The following is a 21,687-nucleotide window of genomic DNA, read 5'->3' as shown; positions in this document are numbered from 1 at the left end:
TAGCCTCTCATTTTCCTTTCATATTCCTGGTAGTGTCACTGCTGAGCAGAGATGGATAGGTTACTTTGGAAATGTAAGTGTACCCATTAAGCCCACCAAAATCTAAATTCAGGGGGTTTTCACGGGGAGATCATATAAAACAAGATTTATCTCTCATTTGAAAATGGAATATAAAATATATTTAATATATATAATATATAATATATTTTAGGGAAAAGTCAAAAGTCTGGCATGGGCTTAATTAGTACTGTGACACCATTTAAGCCCATATGTGCTCTAAATAAGGTCCACGTCATGATTTATTTACAAAATATATAAAAGAAAATAACTTAAGAAGAATTAAAAACAGCAATATATGTATTCAGTAACATGTTAAATATTTAAAAAGGAGGAAAAAATCCTCCTCCTGAGCAAAAATCTTAAAGGTCTGACTTCAGATGTAACCCCCTTTGTAATCATCAACATTTTCATAAGTAACTGTAATTTAATTACACGTTTTTCTTAGTAACTGTAACAGATTTATATTTATTTTATAATTAAATTACATCACGCTGTTACATGTAGCCTAACTAGTTACTTCCGAACACTGCTGCTGAGCACTTTTCTTTAACATTTTGGTCTAAATCTCCCCTTTCTTCGTAATTAGACACTCACTTATTCTAGCCAAGCTCACACACTCAGTGCCAAATCTAGTTGCTTTAAGCCAACAGACAGAAAGAAGATGTGTTGTCGTGACAATTATGGTTTTATCTGAACAGAGTCCTTGTTTGCTCTCATACTATAAAAAAATAAATGTTTTCTTTTTTCTTCAATGGACAGGTTTTAAATAGCCACACAAATCTTGCATCACCTGTTAAAATGTAAAGAACCTGAACACTGAACTTTTTTTTGCATGCTATTTCCCCTCCCTTAATCATTATCCAAATAATATTATATATTTATTGAAAAATGGGAAGTGTTTTCCATCCTTAATATGCACTGGGTCAAACTAGGCTTGGCGGTCATCGCAAGGCCACACCAAATCTTGGGTTAGACAAGTCTCCCCTTGAGATAGTAGTAAGCAGTGAGTCTGCTCCTTTTGGGGAAAACAGGAAGCAATCTGATAGTGTTGCATAGCAGCCAAGGTCAGATATGTGTTTGACTGTTTTCCCTGAACGGGGTAGAGGTAACTGGAGTCAGAGGTTTGATATAGTGTTGGATGGAGGACAAAGGTCCTGAGTGTCATCTAAGCAATGTTTTGTCTTTAGACCAGTAGACTAAATTCTGTATGTTATAGATGTGTTGGACCTGCCCATATTTGGGCATGGCTCAACCTGTGGCATTATCTGTGTGGCTTAAAGACTATCTCCGGAGGACAGAAACTTCAGAATTGAGGGGAGCATCAGAACATAACGTGTACTGATCATTCATTTACTTCTCCTTGATCAAGTAAATAAACCTTTTCAATGCAAGACATCCTAGACTCCTGTCTACTCTCTCAATTGATGTATGGGCTGCATAATTAAATCTCTAACAAATTGGCGTCACCGAAGCAGGATCTCAACATAACGACTGGGTAAGTGCTGACTTTAAATTTTGTCTGACCATGTCAGTGCTTAACGAGATCAAAATAAAAGAACCTTTTGATTTTAATTTTGAAAATTGGCAAAGGCAAAAGTAAGATAGCCCATACATTGTCATTGACCAAAACGAAATAACAATTTCACTAAAACATGGATACTTAATCAGAATCAATGTGATTGACAACGATTGATTGAAATAGCAGAGTGTGTGGTGTTGGAGGGTCAGACTGCGAGTGTTTCTGACCCCTCGTAGGGCCACAGTGTGGCTGTTTTGGTTTCTGGGGAAGCTTCGGGCTGCACTCGGCACAGGGGGACCCACCTGAGGTTTAAGCTGTAAGAAAAGACGTTTTCGGGGTAGTAATTGACTCTACCTCACTTAAATCAAGACAGCATTTTTGCTCAATAGCTCCCAGGTCATGTGACCAAATGACTCCAAATCAGTGGTGGATCACATGACTACACAGGCTGGTTAAGACACACCTCTTTTCATTAGCTTTCAATGGTCTTCATAATTTACACTAATAAGTCAATCGAAAAAACGCAACCAGATAATGTGTCAAAATTGCCTTTTAATACTCATTTTAATTTGAAAACCGGAAGCTGGTCTTCTCTGTGCAGTTACCATAAAGGTCGCAATATGGGCGTACGTAAAATGTAGGAGCCTCTCTCATGATTTTGAAGTAATTCAGAGAAAAATTACTCTGAAAAACAGAAGAAAAAAAATACTCCAAAAAGCAGAAAAAACAGAAAGAATTACTCAGAAAAAGAGAACTTTTTTTAAATTATTTTTTTTCAAGTGAATGCAATACGCCTCTGTAAGAATGCACTTTAGAACCATGAAAAAGTATCACAGTCCTAATGGCATGCACCTTTGTCCAAGAGGTGGCGATGTATATCCACTGGTGTTGAGTCTGACTCTGCAGGTACACTGTTCATCATAACTCTATATGAAGAACACTGAGTATTTAAAATGTTCACAAAGAGCAGAATAACTTGACAATGTTTAGACCCCAGACAGAACATTTAAAAATATTGTACACAACTCACTGTGACAGTATTCTTTCCCCCATCACTACATATTATATAAAATCACAATAAATAATATATCAACAAAATCATGAAATGTGTCTTTCATGACTTATGCTGCTCTATCCTGCCTTTAAGAATCGCAGCTGATTCAGAATACTACTGCTTGAGTCCTCACTAAAACCAACGTTTCTGTTTGCCTCTGCCTTTTATTAAATCTTTTTTGAGGCTTTTACTGCAATGACAATTTTAGTCTTCTGTTGTATCTGTCTTATTCTGTTTTATCTTATTTTATTTCTTATCTTATTATATTATCTGATTTTTCTTTTACATTTTGTCTTAATGCATTTTATGTTTTATGTAAAGCTCTTTGAATTACCCTGTTGTTGAAATGTGCCAAAAAAAGATTTGCCTTGCCTGAGTATTACTGCCCATTAACAAATTACAATGAAATAAAAATAATAAAAATAAATAAGAATGTCAAAAGAGAAAAAAAAGGGATATGAACAGATTCTTGGTTTGTATAAGACCACAATTTATTTACAAAGTCATTATCTGACGGTACACTGCTGTGTCGAATGTCATCCTGTTATGCAGTCTGCACTACCATGTTTGGTTGGTTGTTGTTCTTAGTCCTCCATTGTGATCAACATTACATGGTGAGACACAAAAATGGCTATTACAAGCCTTATTAAAGAAAGTAATCATATGATGTTTAACATATTAATCTGAAAGGTACATTCATGTCAACATGCCTCCTTTCTTGTTGACACTCTAGAAATTCAGAAGTTGGTTTGTAACTGCCTCATGAAACTCTGCCATCAAGCAAAAGAAACTCTGAACTTCAGTGATGTTAAAATATGTCTCCTTCTTTCCACCTGAGAGGGTTAGCTCTTTAAGGTGTCTGCCTACAGAGAAGAAGACACCAGTTTTAAAGGTTATTCACTTCACTTGCACACACACACAATATAAAATTGGCAGTAGCGTCTTCTTTCCTGACTTATCACAATTAAATGAATTCAAAATATGGTGTTGACATAATTTAAATATTCACAATTTTAAATTCAGGACCAAGGTTGGAAATGGAATGCAATAAACACTGAGATTCAATTTAACTAAAAATTCATGGTCCCTATATAATCTTATTTCATTAATCAGAATGGGACATTTAGTGTCAGTGACTGTTAGTACCAATTGTACATTTGAAAGTATCTGCCACCTGAGCCAAATGAGTAAATAACAATTCATACCAGTGCCATGCAGTTCCCTTTTAGTTGACACTATCCCAACAATAAAATCATGTGGTGAAGCAGTTTGGTTTCTTTCAACTGTTTAACCTAAACACAAATAATTCTCCTGTTCAAATAAGGTTGATTTCAACATTCACAAACACACAGTGAGGTTGTACTTACTCAGCTCGTTTCCTGTCAAGCACTTTTTTGACCCAAGGAGCATTAGGGTCCAGACATATCTTATTCCCATCTTTTTTAAGAGTTGCACTGCAGGATCAAAGACATATCAGAGATGTCAGACACAGTATTAATGCCAATAAAACCTTCTGGTATTACATCAGATGAATTAAGACTATTTTATGAGTATAAATGAACACAACAACTATTAAACTTTGGCCTCAGGGCTTACATAATCTCAACGTTTTTGCAGTAGGAGTTAGCAGGGTTCACTTCTAACATTCCTATGAGACGTCCAATGGGCTGTTTCTCCAACTTGATGCATTGACATCGCGGTTTCACTATTTGATCCCCCACACTCATACCTGAGGTTGCAAGGAGCCAGAAAATGATATCAATATCTGGACAGGATACATACACATACATATACGTATATATATACAGTATATATGTATATATACACACATACACATACATCATCATATTGCTGGTTACAAAATGCAGATCACAAAAAAACACAACATGAATCTAGAAGTGCATGCATGCTGGCAATAAAGACAGTAAAGCATTCAATTCTTATATTTTAACAGTAATTAATAGATTAAACTCACCCTCAGGGATGGTCAGGAAACCCAGAAGTGCCACAATAGTGATGACAGACATATCTGCTCTAAATAAAAAGATAGTCAATAGACTATCAATATGTAACACTCAGCTCTTCACTAGTATGCAGCTGTAAACTGAGAGTCAAGTACGCTCTGTAAACCCTTTTCTTCTCTCCTCATTTCTCCCTCCTTCACTTATTACAAGGAAATGAGTTTTTTTTTAAATCATCTGGAAGTTGAGTCACAATAGTCGGAGCACTAGTCCTTCCTGTTATTCCAAAGGAACCAAGCATATCTCATCATTGGTTATTTAGATTTAAAAGAGCTCTATTGGCAGCAGTAAACTAAACAATTTCATTTTTCGATAAAAACGGTCAGAATTTTGATATCTGTGCCATTGTGTTTCTGCAATTGTGCAGAAAACAATGCTTTTTTTCTGGGTATAAACACATGTAGCTATTATGTACAATACTGTCAAAGAACATGAATAGGACAGTTTGAAACTTAGTATTATGTTCAATGTTAATATGTGCTGTGCAAAAGTAAAGCTAAATTATGATTATGCACTGTACATATAAATAAAAGTTGGAAACCCTTTGCAGTATCATTTAGAGTTACTATATAGTGGTAGGTTATGAGAAGCCAGCAAGCTTGTCAGGGCATGATGCTTAACGTCAGAGGGACACTGTTACACAAATGGAATGTGAGTTCCTGTAAGGCCACTCACGTAGATACCCCAACTCAAACCTTGTGCGAGGGTGAAAAAAGCACTCCGTTTTTTACCCCTCTTTCAGCTATGTGCAAATCCGTCATTTCCCAAAATCTCTAGGGGCTGACTGAATGCCTCTGAGGTTTCTTTTGCCTGGTTCTCGCTACACTTCATGTTGTGTATACAGAAAATCAAAACCACAACCCTAGTGTAGGGGAAACTAATTATTTCCCATTGTACACATTACAATGAGGCACAGTGATACTTAAGCAGCACAGCCTACCTCAAACATAAAAGGTAAAGAAAAAGGAAGAAAGACTGGGTGGTGACAAGTGTATGATTCATTCCTGACTTTCCCAACACTAATCTTCATATCCCTTATCAGGCAGAATAAAAACAAGCTTTTCATGACATATCAGATACAGTGAGTCTTTAACTGGGAAATGACCTGCTGAAAGTTGTCCAGGAAGTTGTGTATCAGCAACCGCCAGTTCCTCTCCAGTAGCCACACTGAACAAGCAATCCCTCTTCATCTGAAGTCTTTGTCAAAGCTGACAAAAGAATATCAGATAAGCAGGTGATTTGAGGCTAGCAAGTGAAAGGTTAGCAACTAGCTCCCACAGGCTAACTTTTTTTTTTGTTTTTTTTAACTAACACAACCATCTGAGCCCCTTTTAGGCTCACTAGTAAAAACTAATGTTACTGTCCTAGGTTACTTACACAATACAAAATATAGCTTGCTGTAACCTATATTACATGCAAAACACACACTAATCACTAAAATAAGGAGTGAAACCATGGAATCTAAAGCATTTGGCTTAAAACATGATAAACCAGGTGAGTATGATTTCTGCACACATAGGTAGCTTGTACAAACTTCTTGCCAAAGTTAACCTTGCATGTTGGCTTATTAGTGATCAGCAGGGACGTCAATAGGATTTTATGTTTAGGGGGGCTTAGCCCCAAAGTAATGCACGCGCATAGTGTGCGCTGCAAATTTTTTTCTCATACAAAAATAAAATCTTTGAGATATACAGAGCTCTATGAGCTATGTGCCATGCTCACAGTATAGTATATGTATAGTATACATAGGTATTACACCTACCCACTAGAAAAGGTCCCGAATTTAATTGCGCAATGATATATATCAACATTAATTGCTAGACAGAGATATGTTCTGGCATACTGATATCTTTTAGCATTTTGTGAACGGACGCAAAATCGGTCACAATGCAAGCGTCAGGCACCCCACGTCTTGCATTATATCACTTTCCTTCATTTTAAGGTAGTCTCTGAACTATATTATATAGTAATTAGCAGTGGCGGCTGGTGACAAAAATGTTTGGGGGGCGCAGTTTGATTGTTGGTGGTCCTAAGGTTAGTGTCAAACAAGCCGTAGCACCACTACATATCGCAGCAAAAAAATTAAAATAAGAAAGGAAAACCAATCTAAAAACAAGACAAAACACTATAATGTCCCCTGGTTTGTCCCATGTATAGTATCTCAGACCCACAGAAAGAGGAATAAAAAATTATAACCAGACATGATAAAATGCCCATTTCACTCACATCACCTAAAGATACCAGCAGTTAAAGCAGAGTTACCAATAAGGTAATATGCTTAAAAAGAGACACCACCTATATTTTAGTTATTGTGTCTTCAGTCCTGATTTCACTGAAATCTGTTAGTTGTTGCAATACCTAAACAGGACAATAGATGGCGCATTAAGCACTATACACTGCTGTGATTAAGCATAACTTATGTAACTTCTTATTTTAATAATGAAATGTATCCCAAATCAACTGTAATTGTCAAAATGACTTCCATCATTTCTTATCCTGCATTTAAGTTTTTTATACTTCATAGTTATGTCTTTTATAAAGTATTTTTAACACTTTACAATATTAATAACAGGAATGCAGCTACTACCTGATCTTTTGTATGTTCTGTTGGAGCTGCTGGATGCAGCCACTGATATGGACTGAATCTATGTTCCTCTTTTGGAGCTTGGCATAGCGGAGGTCCACATGTGGCCAGATGTGGCCAGCTGCAGACAGAGCTCAGCAATGCTAAGTCTGCTCAAAACAACTTAGCTCCATGCTATTGTCTCGATGGCTGCAGCTTTCTGTTTGATTTTTTTCAGAGAGATGTTTTAGGTCTCGTTCCCCTGTCGTTGTCCACAACGTTTCGGTGCTGACACTTTGAAACAGCAAACAGATAAAGCAATAAAAGGAATAACTCACACTGCATCCAGCTAGCCAGCTCCGTTTATCATAACAGCAGCGGGAGAAGTTCTGGGTCTCAACTCCTCCATTACCTGCTGCTGCTGAAGCCGGTCCGGTCCAAACTGCGTGAAAGTCTTGTGAAATTATGTTTTTGTAGAGAAATTACCAAATAATCTTCTTTAATTTCCGCGGCTCCACTTTAACGTCATCTCCTGAAACTACCGTCAACAGGAGTTTGGGTGACAGCAGCTGACGGGAGGGCGTGAATGACAGCCGGAACTGTCCAATCACAGTAGATTAAAAAACATGAAACAACAACAATTCGCTGCCAATAAAAGTGGGCGTGTCCGGGGCGGACTGAGCTGCGCCCCGTGGGAAATGTGACGCAGGCCAATGAGAGAGCAGCTGCAGGTCATGTGCTTGTCAAAAGTTTGAGGGCTTGCATTGACTCCCATTAGGCCGGCACCCCGCATACAGGAAGTACATATAGAAATTAATAAAATACAATTTGGAATCGATTTATAATGAATGCTGACAGGTGCTGAGAGCCATTTTACAAGCAAATACTTTTTATCTCATAATGATTTAGCATTATCTAATTAATTTATATTTAATATGTTTAAAGGGGCTATATGCGAAATACAGCTTTATTAGCTTTCAGGAATTTTATTTTTGCTATGTTAACAACTAATGGTGTATTGACATCTGGAGTAGAGAGTTACGTCACACGGCCTCTGTGTGTGTTGTTCTGGAGCCTTTGTTTTGGAAGCCGGGCCGGCCACTCGTTCGTGTTAGTGCATGTGAAACACCTCCTCGTCTCCTCCACCGGAACTGTTATGCCACTCCCCCTATATAATCGCTGCAGCGAGGGAGGAGAAGCGCTACTGGAAACAGAGACCCGGGTCAGCCTCGGTCTTTCATTTCCAAGGCGGAGAGCCCTGCGAGAGGCAAAAGGAGCTAGAGCTTCTTCTCTACACGCTGTTCTCTCTCTTTCCAATGGCTAAAACAGGCCAAATGTTCCTTGGAGGTCCACTGTTTATAATGTCCCTTGTTAGCCTCCACTGCATGTTTCCAGTTAGTGAAGCCTTTGGTAGAGAAAGCTAGATCACATTTGGACTGAGAAGAACGACAAATTCTGCATTCAGCATCCCACTTGACGGAATATTTAAGCCACTCGCGATTCTGGTACCATGATGACATGAAAGACCTCTTTTTAGTTCCAAAGATGCGTGAGGGGTATTTCTCCAGTCTGACTTGTGTTGTCATGTCTGTCAAGTTTCTGTTTGCTATTGCACATTTCATGTTTATGTCTTGTCTTTCCTGTTTTTATTTTGAAATCACTAACCCTCTGTCTCTGTTCTAGATTTACTTCCTGCACGCCCTTCCCCCGTCCTGTCACACCTGCTCCCTGATTGTTCTCCCCACCTGTTTCCCATCTTCCCTCATTACCTCTTGTACTTTACCTTGTGTGTCTCACAGTCTAGTTGCCAGTTCGTTGTACCTCACAGTCCTCGTCCCAGCTCTTATCATAGACCAAGCCATAGCCTGTTTTCGTGTATGACCCTGCTTGCCCCTTTGACCTGCATTTTGCCTCTCGATTTGGAAACTTCTGCCTACCTGACTGCCTGCCCGTGTACCGAACCCTGCCTGGTAATAAACCTGCCTTTCTTGCCTGAACCTGCTGTGTTGAGCATTTGTGTCCTCCCGTTCTGCGCTCTTAGTTCATGACAGAGTTTGCCCATTCATATTAAAATCATCAGGATCGAGGCAGTTAGCCTGCCTAGCGCTAGCTGAGCTAGCAATAGCTTGGCTAACTCTAGCACCGTCTGTGTACTCAGGAGCATTAATAACGTTATTGTTACTTCCATGGCTGAAGCTTGTCTCACTGCCAGGGTCAGCTGCACCAGTAGCCAAGGTAAGACTAATATTATCCAAATCATTAGCTCGGTTGTGACTTTTTGCTGACACAGGTCGTGCACATCACTTTCTTATGTCCATTAAGAAAGTTAGCTTGCCTTTGCTTACCACCAAGGAATAGTGCCACCCACTTAAGTAATGTATAAATTGTTTTTAATTTGCTAGACAGGATGTCATTTATATTTTAATTGATAACTATCATTACTTGGTGTTTTGTTTTTAATTGGTGTTTAGCACCAGTGTTCAGTCTTACTGTATGATTTAATTTCACTTATAGCTGTATTTCTTTTCTTTTTTTTATGTCATGGAGAGAACTCAGTAGGGTACAGTACGGGGACAGTCCCCGTTTTGGGTGACCTGTCCCCGGTCAAAGCTGTCCCCGAAAATGTCCCCGATTTTGACACTGAATGGGGGGAAAATGCATGCAGACTCAAACACCAGTTATTACGGTAGCCATTTAACGCATCGCCAGAGAAGATGACGTACAGACGTTATCAGGACGTACGACCAGACGCAGCAGCGTCAACAACAACAATCTAGAGGCGGCAAAAAGGAAAGGAAAAGAAGAACAGCGGTCATAAATGGTATGTTGTGTATGAATTTATTTATTTTGTGTGAATTGGCAGTAGACTTGGCTGTGTGTGTGAAGTGATGTAACGTTAAAGTAAGTATGATTGTTTATCTGAATTGAAGACCTAACGTAACGTTATAAAAGTCAGTGGACGTTAACATTATGACAATGTTTTCACGTCTCTCATGGCTCTGTTTTGGAAGAGGGGGAGGTGGAAGGCATAGGGACCTGAGACTCTGTTAAAAATAATAAATTAAATAATAATAAATCAATGGTTGATAGTTGTGTGTGTTAGGCTAACTTCTGTGTTTTGTTTGTTCTGTAGTAGTTATAAATGCAGATCATCTGATTAGCTGATGCCCTGAGTCATGTATAATATTAATATACTCATGTTTTGACTTGGTAATTATTATTATTAATTACATCTTGATAATATTTACTAGCTACTGGTCTGGCAGCTGTCTTTGCACATGACACTTAACTTTTCTCATGTATTATTCTACATTTGTGTTTTTGGAACTGCTGTGCGCTGCTGATACATGATATTTGTGGGTGCTGATATTTTGATTTATTAACCTGGTCCTTTTGTGTAATTTTAGCAGATTAAAATACATGAAAAAGTACTTGTCCCCTTGTTTTATTTCATAATGATAATATTTAATGATTTTTCACCGCCGCATTGAAAATATCCCCGATTTTCATTTCAGAAATCTGGTCACCTTACAGTAGGGGGGCACATTGACCTTGGTGGACGGGCCTGGCCCTCTAAGGCCCGCCCCCAAATCGCAGATGCTGCATGTAACCTCCTTTGTAATCACCAACATTTTCATAGTAATTTTAATTTACATATTTTTTCACAATAACTGTAATGGATTACAGTTACATTTATTTTGTAATGAAATGACATAACGCTGTTGCATGTAACTAGTTACTCCCCAACACTGACAGTTAGTCAAAGTATGTTTTGGATCGTTGTCCTGTTGGAATGACAGCCTGTACTCTCATCCTTATCGTCCTGGTGAATGGCAACAGATTTTTCTCAAGAATATCAACAATAACAATTTCAAAAAGTTAGATTCTCCTGGTACAACGAGAGGAGAAACATCCCCATACCATAATGCTTCCACCTCTGAACTTCCCTGTAGATATAGTATTTTTAGAGTCATATGCAGAGTCATTTTTCCACCAAACATGGCACGTGGTGTTATTGCCAGAAATTAATCTTTTATCTCGTCTATCCATACCACATTCATCCAGTAATCCACAGGCTTCTGTAGGCTAAATATTGTGTGGCAAACTTCAAACAAGCTTCAACATGCCTTGTCTAAGCAGAAGAGTCTTACAGGTGACAGACTGTGACGGTGGAGTGCACCTGCTTCTTTCCTCTTACTGTGTGTTCAATAAATTTGTTTTCCTGTGTCATTCAAATGTATCTTTATTTATTGGAACGTATGATTTTGTTAGCTGTGTTGCCTTACTGGGTTAACCTTAATACCAATGATCCTAATGTCATATGAATGGCTGCACTGAATTAGAGTAAGTTTTCAACATGTCAATGTTGACATCGAATACTTACCCCCCCCCCGCTGTAAATTTATAAACCAAATATACAGCATGACACTTTAAAACTACCACACTTTATTTCTCTATATGGCATATGCAATAAAGTGAAATGCTATGCAATACCTTGCTGCACAATGCATAGTTGTGCAATCTTGTACTGATTCTGAAAATAACAATGTGTCAAAATGCTGATTCATAGAATGATTAAGGGCCATGTTTTTGGGTATTTTCCTGACTTTTTGTATATTGTGTTTTTGCATACTGACACTTGCTAAGACGCAAATCAGCACTAAACATAAAAGCACAGATAAAGTTAATGGGAGTGCCATTGGTTTTCGGCTGTCAGGGGCTAGATTAAGGCAGGGAATCAACAGTTGTTAAGACATTTCACTTCAAACCTTATCCTGCCCCTAGAGGAAAATTCAGGGGATTGCCAAATAATTAGGACTTGTCCTCATGGGACCACATATCTCTATAAATATTTCATAAACAATCCATCTACTCCATTTGTTGAACCATTTCTGTCTGAACCAAAGTGGTGGGCCAACAAACCAATTGTCAACTTGCTATCTCTTTCCTGTAATTAGGGCCTGAGCGGCGACTGCAAGTCGCCTGGCGAAAGCCCTATTGAAATTGTAATGTTTATTATTATTATTATTAGTATTCCGACATTTCGTGCCCCAATTTCGCCCCTTTCCCAAATGCGAAAATGCTTATACTTTTGCACGGACGTCCGGCCTCATCCGAAATTCGATATTTTTGGGTGGTCGCACATGGTCGACGCAGAATGGCGGAATAGCGCCCCCTACAAAGTCAAAAAATGCCCATAGGGAATTTTGCTAACTTTGTCCTATGCTCACAAAATTCGGTACACATATGTATTATACCCACATATGCAAAAAAGCCTCTTGACCTCATGACCTCAACCCAACAGGAAGTCGGCCATTTTGGTTTTGATTTTTCCCGCCTAAAATTAACTCCTCCCACAGCATTCGCCCGATCAAGTTCAAATTAGGTAGGCAACATCTCCAGACCTAGCTGAGCTTAAGTTGTGCTCTGTGCATCCGTAGGTCAAAGGGCGTGTCTGCCAGGGCTCAACTAACTTTGGCGTGCTCGCCATGTACATACGAGTGGCTCTCACGCCCACATACTTCATCCAATCAGCTTCAAACTTGCTGGACATGATGATGGCGCCGCCCTGAACGTCCCGATATATTAACTTCCCACGTAACTCATAGCGCCCCCCGGTGGTAACAGGAAGTGAACTTAAATTCATTAAAATTACATACTTTGCCCCATCAACTTCATTCAGAGCCAGTTGGTGAAGCTACATTATGAAGACTGTGAAGCTACGAGTAATGGCGTCCGTGTGGCGACGCGGCGACCATCAATTCCTCGCCATGAAAATACGTTTGGCTTTTTGATGGCTTTATTGAACTCGTATCATCATGAAAATTGGTACACAGGTCCAGGGTGCTGACCTCAACGTCTCCATTCGCTCATAGGCGATCTCACTCGTGTCGCCCCCTAGTGGAAACAGGAAGTGCCATATTTTACATCATCATTGTGCGATTTCCACAAAACTTCACATGTGTAATCACTGTCCCACCCTGAACGCAACCGCTTGTGTTTTGTTACACTCTACTGCCCCCTGGTGGATGAACCATCAACCTCTCATAACTCCTTCATGCTTTGTCCAATTCACTCCAAACTTCACATGACTGATGAGTGGCCGCCCTGAACACACCAGACCACACCAGACCATATATGTAACTACCTGTGACTGCCCCCTACTGGATGAACGAAACATTGCATTTTTGGCCTCCTTCCAGGTTTTTTCTCACTTTCTGCTTCACGCCACAGCCCCGCCATGCCTCAGGCCCCGAGGTGGCATGGGTGAGCGAGGGCCCGCCATCGCCGCTTGCGGCTTTAATTATTATTACTATTCTTCCGACATTTCGTGCCCCAATTTCGCCCCTTTCCCAAATGCGAAAATGCTTATACTTTTGCACGGACGTCCGGCCTCATCCGAAATTCGATATTTTTGGGTGGTCGCACATGGTCGACACAGAATGGCGGAATAGCGCCCCCTACAAAGTCAAAAAATGCCCATAGGGAATTTTGCTAACTTTGTCCTATGCTCACAAAATTCGGTACACATATGTATTATACCCACATATGCAAAAAAGCCTCTTGACCTCATGACCTCAACCCAACAGGAAGTCGGCCATTTTGGTTTAGATTTTTCCCGCCTAAAATGAACTCCTCCCACAGCGTTGGCCTGATCAAGTTCAAATTAGGTACGCAACATCTCCAGACCTAGCTGAGCTTAAGTTGTGCTCTGCGCATCCGTAGGTCAAAGGGCGTGTCTGCCAGGGCTCAACTAACTTTGGCGTGCTCGCCATGTACATACGAGTGGCTCTCACGCCCACATACTTCATCCAATCAGCTTCAAACTTGCTGGACATGATGATGGCTCCGCCCTGAACGTCCCGATATATTAACTTCCCACGTAACTCATAGCGCCCCCCGGTGGTAACAGGAAGTGAACTTAAATTCATGAAAAATACATAGTTGACCCCATCAACTTCATTCCACTTCTAAAACATGCAGAACCAGTTGGTGAAGCTACATTATGAACACTGTGAAGCTACGAGTAATGGCGTCCCTGTGGGGGCGTGGCTACCATCAATTCCTCGCCATGAAAATACGTTTGGCTTTTTGATGGCTTTATTGAACACGTATCATCATGAAAATTGATACACAGGTCCAGGGTGGAGACCTCTTCCATCTGATAGGGGTGTCGCTCATGTCGCCCCCTAGTGGAAACAGGAAGTGCCATTTTTTGCATCCGATTTCCACGAAACTTCACATGTGTGATGAGGGACCTTGAACACACCTGCACGCATCCCATTACTGCCCCCTGGTGGATGAACCATCAAATGCTCATAACTCCCTCTTGCTTTGTCCGATTCACTCCAAACTTCACATGAGTGATGAGGGGCCGCCCCTGAACGCACCACACCACATGTGCTGACTGCCCCCTGGTGGATGAGCCATCAACCTCTCATAACTCCTTCATGCTTTGTCCAATTCACTCCAAACTTCACATGACTGATGAGTGGCCGCCCTGAACACACCAGACCACACCAGACCATATGTGTAACTACCTGTGACTGCCCCCTACTGGATGAACGAAACATTTTTGGCCTCCTTCCAGGTTTTTTCTCACTTTCTGCTTCACGCCACAGCCCCGCCATGCCTCAGGCCCCGCGGTGGCATGGGTGAGCGAGGGCCCGCCATCGCCGCTTGCGGCTTTAATTTCCTTTAAGATTTAACATTAAATTAAATGATAAACCATGATTATGACACGACCAGATTTTAGTCTGTGTTTAACATGTTTATCATATTTCAATAATTGTCTGCTCAGCAACAAGGAAAGTTTAAGCTGGGGTTAAGGGGAAGTTTTGGAATATCCTAACATCTTTGTATAATGCCGTCCAAAGACATTTCATCATACTTCCTGTGATCTCATCAAGATACAGAGCCTGTTTCCCCTATTGTGCATGAGTGTGTGTTTGTATCAAGTATCACCCATGTTGTGGGGACATGAATCTACTTACACAATCACTTTTTATGATTTGTCCACTGAGGTGATGGAAATATAACTATATGTGTGTATGAAATTGATCCTGCTCTAGAAAATGAAATCTTGCATATCAGTACAGTAACAGCAATGAATGTGTTCATGACTTGCGCCTACCATTGCAATTGTTACACAAATAAACTGATAAACAAATTGATGTAAATAAAATAAGGAAATGCCATGCATGTACACAAATCCTAAGCACTTCTCTCTTTTCGTACTTTCAATTTCTAAAAATCATCTGACACTGTACCACAGATATTTTTGGGGAATACCAATACAGTAGAAAAATGTGATCATGTGATCCTGATTTATGTTGGTCAGGTGCTACCAGTCATGTTATTTTCTACCATGTTCATCTGGTTTCAATTCCTTTGTTAAGTGGAAATGGAAATAAATGGTTGAAGAGAAACAAATGTATTTCACTTTAACTTCCAAATCCATAATAACAATACAAGGTTAGCGAATCATCTCCACCCCACCTTTACCAGGCCTTTTCCTGAATGTTCAATAACATTCAGAGGTCTCTTCTGTTGGAACCAATTACCAGTTCATAATAGAATTTCCACCAGTCTAAAAGTATTTAAGAAATTAACCATATTCTTCTTCCTGGATCAATTAAGTAATGCAGCATCATAACCACTCTCAATATCATATCCTATGCATCGGTAAGTTTTTTGTTAAAATTGTAGCACCTTAGCTTTTTATGTTTTTGTTGAGCTTTTGTATGCATTTGCCTGTATGTCTTTACCCTTAAATGTGTATGTTGTACACCCAACAAGCCCTTATGGGTTTTATTGGATCCTTCTTCTCATTTCTCTTTTGTTAATTATTGTTTTCTTATGTATTTTTTTCTTTATGTGCAATAAAGAAACATACATATAAATGGTTCTAGATGAGATTTGCCATATTTTGTTCCAGTATTCAATAAAGAATTAGTACTTGTTTGACTTTTATCAGACATTATATTGACTTCTTTCCAAACTTTCAGTCAGCACGTATTGTTCAAGTGAGGAAAGAACTGAAGTCATGAATGTGTCAAATACCGCAAGATTGAATCCCATGAAAGACGTTGCCCCATACCTCCTTCTGCTTTGTGAATGTGACGAGAATGACGTGATGACTGTGGACAGATGTCTGTTTGAGCTTGTTGAAGTTGCATCAATATTCTGTTATATTAATGTTTTTGGCACACTGCCTGATCTTTTAGGAATGTAACAAGCATGAGTCGTCAATATACAGCAAGTCAATTGAGAGTTGCCATTTAGTCAATTGAGAGTTGCCATTTGGTTTGAGATGGAGTTGTCTTTATATATGAGGAAATAACAGGTGACCAAGTGACGAAGATAATGAGGCGCAAAAGAAAAAAAAAAAAGATCTATCAGAGAGATATCAAAGGCATGGTTGGGTGGTTTGCCAAAATAAACTATTGGGTACATTCTTAGAAAGGAAGTGCACAGAGGAAAACTTAAAAATGGCAAATTAACTGGTACACTGAGGTAAGCAGAAAATAATTTGCATGGTGAAGAAAAAGTCCTTTATGATTGCACAGCAAGTCAACAATGTTCTCCAGGATGAAGGTGTACATGTTCTCTCGGCAACAATCAAGATAAGACTTTGTAATAACCTCAGAAAATTCACCACAAGACGCAAACCCCTCATATGCCTCAGAAACAGAAAGGCCAGGTTGCAGTTCGCAATGGCACACTGGCATTTATTGATAATTTCACTGTTGACAGAAACAAAAGAATGAATGCAGAGGTGTACAGGTGCATTCTGTGTGCTCACTTTAAGCCAAATGTATCAAAACCAGCATTTCATCATTCAGCAGGACAATGATCCCGAATATACAGTCAATGCAACCAGGGAGCTTTTCAGGGTGAAGCAGTGGAATATCCTCCAATGGCCGAGTCAATTGTCTGATCTCATTCCACTTGTTGAAGACCAGACTACAGGCAGAGAGATCCCACAACAAGCAAGAGCAGAAGGTGGCTGCAGAGAAGACCAGGGAAGATTCAAAGCATGTGCTGATGTCCATGGGTCCAAGACGTCAGAAAATCATTGACTGCAATGGAATTTCCAAAAAATATTAAATATAATGATTTTCATGTGTCACTTCTGTTTGAATCCCTAAACTTTGGGCACTGTGTTTTAAAAGGGCTACAGCTTCCACACAGTTATTGACATAAACCAACTCAAATTAAAGCTGATGGTATCTTTAACTGTTGGGTAATGCCAATGTTGAGAACTCAACATGGCAGTACATGCAGGGAATTGTGTGGGAACTGTTACTAAAACCAAATAAAAAGTAGTTGGTCCAGTATGTGAGGGACATGTCAACACAAGGTTAATTAAGTGAATTAACTCTTGGCACAACAAATTGCTCTTTCTGAAGTTTGGTTAGAAAAACCTGAAGGCTGCATTTATCACTTGTTCATTCATGTATACCTGCAGTTGTTTATTTTATTATATGTCAACTGTGATTCAGTTGTCAGTAGATCATCATGATAATCATGTATGAGCAATTTTGCAGTTAACTGTTCTCAGCAATAAGGAAATACTTGATGATTTACTAAGAATTTCTCTCTAGCATTCCTAACACAACATTATTCCTACAGACTTTGGTGTGTTTTTCCAAGTAATAACGCTGCATTGTGACAAATGATGACCCATAAGTGCTCTTGATAAATCCAACAGTCAAATACTTTACAGGGCACCTCACTGTGTAAATTCCCACTCAACTGCAGATAGTCCCAAGTTGCGCAAGACTTTCAGGGCAATGACTCACTTCCAGAAGATGGCCTATAAAAGGAGAAACTCTCTACTTCAGCACTACATTCAAATATCAGAGCAAAGACAGGGAAGAGAGAACTGGCAGAAGTAAAAGTTGCTTTTCTCGCTTTACTTTTACATTGCACTTCAGTCTTCATTTGTGAGCTTTCTGAAAGCCATTCTTATCTTTTAGCATTTTAGTTGTTGCAGAATTTGTAAAAGGCAAAATGATGAGCTGCAGAGTTACAGTCACTGCTGTCATGGTGCTCCTGTGCCTTCTGGCCACCAGTGAAGGTAAGATCATTTTATTATTTAAATATATTGTTAAATAATCTAACAGCAATGGCAATGCTGTTTGCCTTTCTGTCTGTCACTATTGTGCACAGTCTTCTGTCCTCTTCCCCTCACTGCATGGAGAGGTATAAAGTATCTATATCAACACTATTGCACTTGACCATTTTTTACTGTCTGTTATCAGGGATGAGTCTGAGAAGCTTGGGAGTGGAGCTGCACTGCCGCTGCATCATGACAGAGAGCAAACCCATCGGCCGCCACATTGAGAAGGTGGAGCTGATTCCTGCTAACTCCCACTGCGAGGAAACTGAGATCATGTAAGAACTAATTTCAAAGTCTTCATCCCATCTTAGCAACTGACACTGATCTTAAATGTGAAGATGCTGGGGCTTTGAGATTTGTCTTCATCACAGTGAACATGTTCTGATTGCATCTCTGTCTCTTGCTTGGTGTTGCAGTGCTACACTGAAAAAGACAGGCCAAGAGGTCTGCTTGGACCCCGAGGCTCCCTGGGTGAAGAAAGTGATTCAGAAAATTCTGTCCAAGTAAGTTCATCACATAATGGCAGAGAGACACAATAATGTGTTACTAAATGATGGACTGACATAAAAACATTTTCTGCTTTTATTTAACAGAAAATGTCTGTTAATTTAATACACATTGTAATTGCTCTTTTCTGTTTGTTTTCTCTGCAGCAAAAGGCGCTGAACAGATGATGTAAGGGACCCCGTTTCATGAGTCCGAGCTGTTTAAGAAAACAGAAAAATACCAGTGATCCACTCATTTCAGCACTGGAGGACAGCATAGTCAATTAACTGTTGAAAATGACAACAGAAGTGCAACAGAATTTATTCATATTTATGTTTGTATCAAACATGTTATTTATTAACAAGTCTATGCTTGTTTGTTTGTCACTATATGTTGTAGCCAACTCTTGTTTCTAATTTTGGCTGCTCCTGTCGACTGCATTACTGTTTACTTGTCTCTATATTATGAGTTTATTATATTTATTTATGTATTTATGAAATGTAAATCTATCTGGATTCACTTGTGTACGTCTGTTGACCACTATAAATTAATAAAAAGGTTTATATGAAATTGAAAGCTGAATTTTTTTTGTCTTAAATATTATCATTTTCGACTTTTGACCCTTAGCTCAACATTTGACTCGATTGATCATGATACACTCATGGACCACCTTAAGAACTGGGTTGGGCTCTCTGGAACTGTTTTAGTGGTTTAGATCTTATTTATCAAATAGAAAATTACTATTACTATTGGAGATGATGTGTCAGATAAATATGATTTGCCATTTAGTTTTGCCTCAAAAACAAGGAAAAATTAGCATATTACTCTGCTTTTAGCCACACTTCACTGGCTCCCAGTGTCTTTTAGAATAGATTTTAAGGGTCTTTTACTTGTTTTTAAAGCTCTGAATGGTTTGGGACCTGCCTACATCACAGACTCTCCCTCATGTGATCTCAGATCATCCACAGCTGGGTTTTTAAATATACGCAATTACGCCCATAAGAAAAAGGAAGCACAGCATTCTTTAATTATGCTCCAAAATTATAATAATTATAATAATAATAGTCTACCCAAAGCTATAACAGATGGAAGCTCTGTGAACTTTTTTAAACGACAGCTGAAAACACATTTATTTAATTTGGTTTTAATTAATGTCATTTTAACGTATTTTTTACTGAATGTCTTTTTTTTAATTGTCTAATTTTATATCCATTTTGTATTCTGTTCTATTTGTTGTTGTATTATTGTATTTTTTTTGACTTTTTTTGACTTTTTATACCTTTATTCGGACAGTCTGGCAGAGAGGCCAACAGTAAACAAGCAGAGAGATAGGAATGACATGCAGCATAGGTCACTGGCTGGAATTCGAACCAGGGACGCTACGATTATATGGCATGCATTCTAACCACTTGACCAGCAGGGCGCTCAGTATTATTGTATTTTTATCTGTAAAGCACTTTGAGCTACATGCCTTTTATGAAAGGTGTTATATAAATAAAGTTTATTATTATTATTATTATTATTGTTATTATTATTATTATTATTATTATTATTATTATTATTATTAATGAGCTCTTAATGCTGTGTATCCATTGCAAAGATCATACGATCTACAGTGTCAATCAGTAATTTCAACTACCAGTAACTGATATATCTGCGTGCATAGCCTATCGTCTTAAGGTTAGCTTCAATATTATTCTTTAAATTTGAACATAATGAATCATAAATAACCAACAACAGTAAGTTAAAAAAGATAAGGATAATGATTGAAATAAATCATGTTCCCTAAGACGTTACTTATATTTAAAATGACATGAAATAATTAAAGACTTTTATAACACAAAAATGGAAATTTGTTCTCACATTTTTATTACACACGTATAATGCTTATAGTATGCTCTGAAGCAACAGTCACATCCTGTTACATCACTGCTACGCTACACCACACGATGCTGGTGGTGTAATGACCTCACCATCTTGCCACAGGGTCTAAATCCATGGCACACAAATAATTAAATAAACCTGCTAATATGAGATTATGCAGAGATTGTAATGTAATTGTCTAATGCAAATATTGTTGTATTCTCTGTCAGTAAATTTACATTATATCATAAATCACATGAACATGTTTGCATTTGCATAACCTTCTACCCCCAGCAGATCTTACTATTATTAAGATGATGATGCAACAGCAAAGACAATGATTTCTGTTTGTCGGTTTGATTTTAAATGGGAGCTTCATAGTTTTTAAAGCAACATTAAATGAATTTAGTGTTGTGCCATAAAGTTGGGGGACTAACCAAAGTTGGAGTTTTAATGAAAGCAGAGGTTCTGACCAGAACCAGACCAGAAATGATGGAATATACAATTTCTATAATGAATCTTGATAATGTCTTTCAATACACCCACCCTGCCTGGTAAATATGTATGTCTTTAAAACGTCATGCCCCAGTTTATGATGCAGGCTTTCTGTTTAAAACATGTAATGCTGTGTAGTAGGGGTAACACTAATGACATCACGAGGCTTATTATTTCACACCTAACAAAAGTCTCTCCAGAGCCACAGAACACATTAGGCTACAAGTAGTCCATACAGCTGTAGGGCATCTTTAAAGGAATGGGAGGTAATAATATAGGTAATATTATTTACTACTAGTAGCTAGTAGTAGCGATACTATTATTACTACCACTAATAGGCTATTGTTAGTGGAGCAAGATTAGAGTAAAAGGTGTTTTGTTTTGTTTTTTCATCTGTTTTTTCTTTTCTTCACTTTGTAGCCCCTAGCAGTCTTTTTTATTGTCCTATTTATGCATTTCATTTCAAGGTACATTAAATGCATATGTCTCTGTAATAAAGTA

General features: G+C 38.7%; 2 protein-coding genes across 2 annotated transcripts; one reads left to right on the top strand and one right to left on the bottom strand.

The window, feature by feature from the left end:
* Positions 1-3,105: 3,105 nt before the first annotated feature.
* On the bottom strand, positions 3,106-4,737 carry LOC133993121 (interleukin-8-like). The gene is made up of 4 exons (XM_062431986.1): positions 4,609-4,737; positions 4,230-4,362; positions 4,001-4,087; positions 3,106-3,496 (listed from the first exon to the last, which is right to left on the bottom strand). Exons 1-4 carry the CDS (start codon positions 4,658-4,660, stop codon positions 3,484-3,486), a joined length of 285 nt encoding a protein of 94 aa, XP_062287970.1. The 5' UTR covers positions 4,661-4,737; the 3' UTR covers positions 3,106-3,483.
* Positions 4,738-18,098: 13,361 nt separating this feature from the next.
* Positions 18,099-19,392, top strand: LOC133990791 (permeability factor 2-like). Its single transcript, XM_062429200.1, has 4 exons — positions 18,099-18,300; positions 18,485-18,617; positions 18,759-18,845; positions 18,996-19,392. The coding sequence occupies exons 1-4, from the start codon at positions 18,234-18,236 to the stop codon at positions 19,006-19,008; spliced, it is 300 nt and encodes a 99-aa protein (XP_062285184.1). The 5' UTR covers positions 18,099-18,233; the 3' UTR covers positions 19,009-19,392.
* Positions 19,393-21,687: the final 2,295 nt, after the last annotated feature.

The sequence above is a fragment of the Scomber scombrus genome, chromosome 2 (genome assembly GCF_963691925.1).
Source record: "Scomber scombrus chromosome 2, fScoSco1.1, whole genome shotgun sequence".
Taxonomy (NCBI): domain Eukaryota; kingdom Metazoa; phylum Chordata; class Actinopteri; order Scombriformes; family Scombridae; genus Scomber; species Scomber scombrus.
The sequence above is the reverse complement of the archived record's forward strand: the minus strand, read 5'-3'. Positions and strand labels throughout refer to the sequence as shown.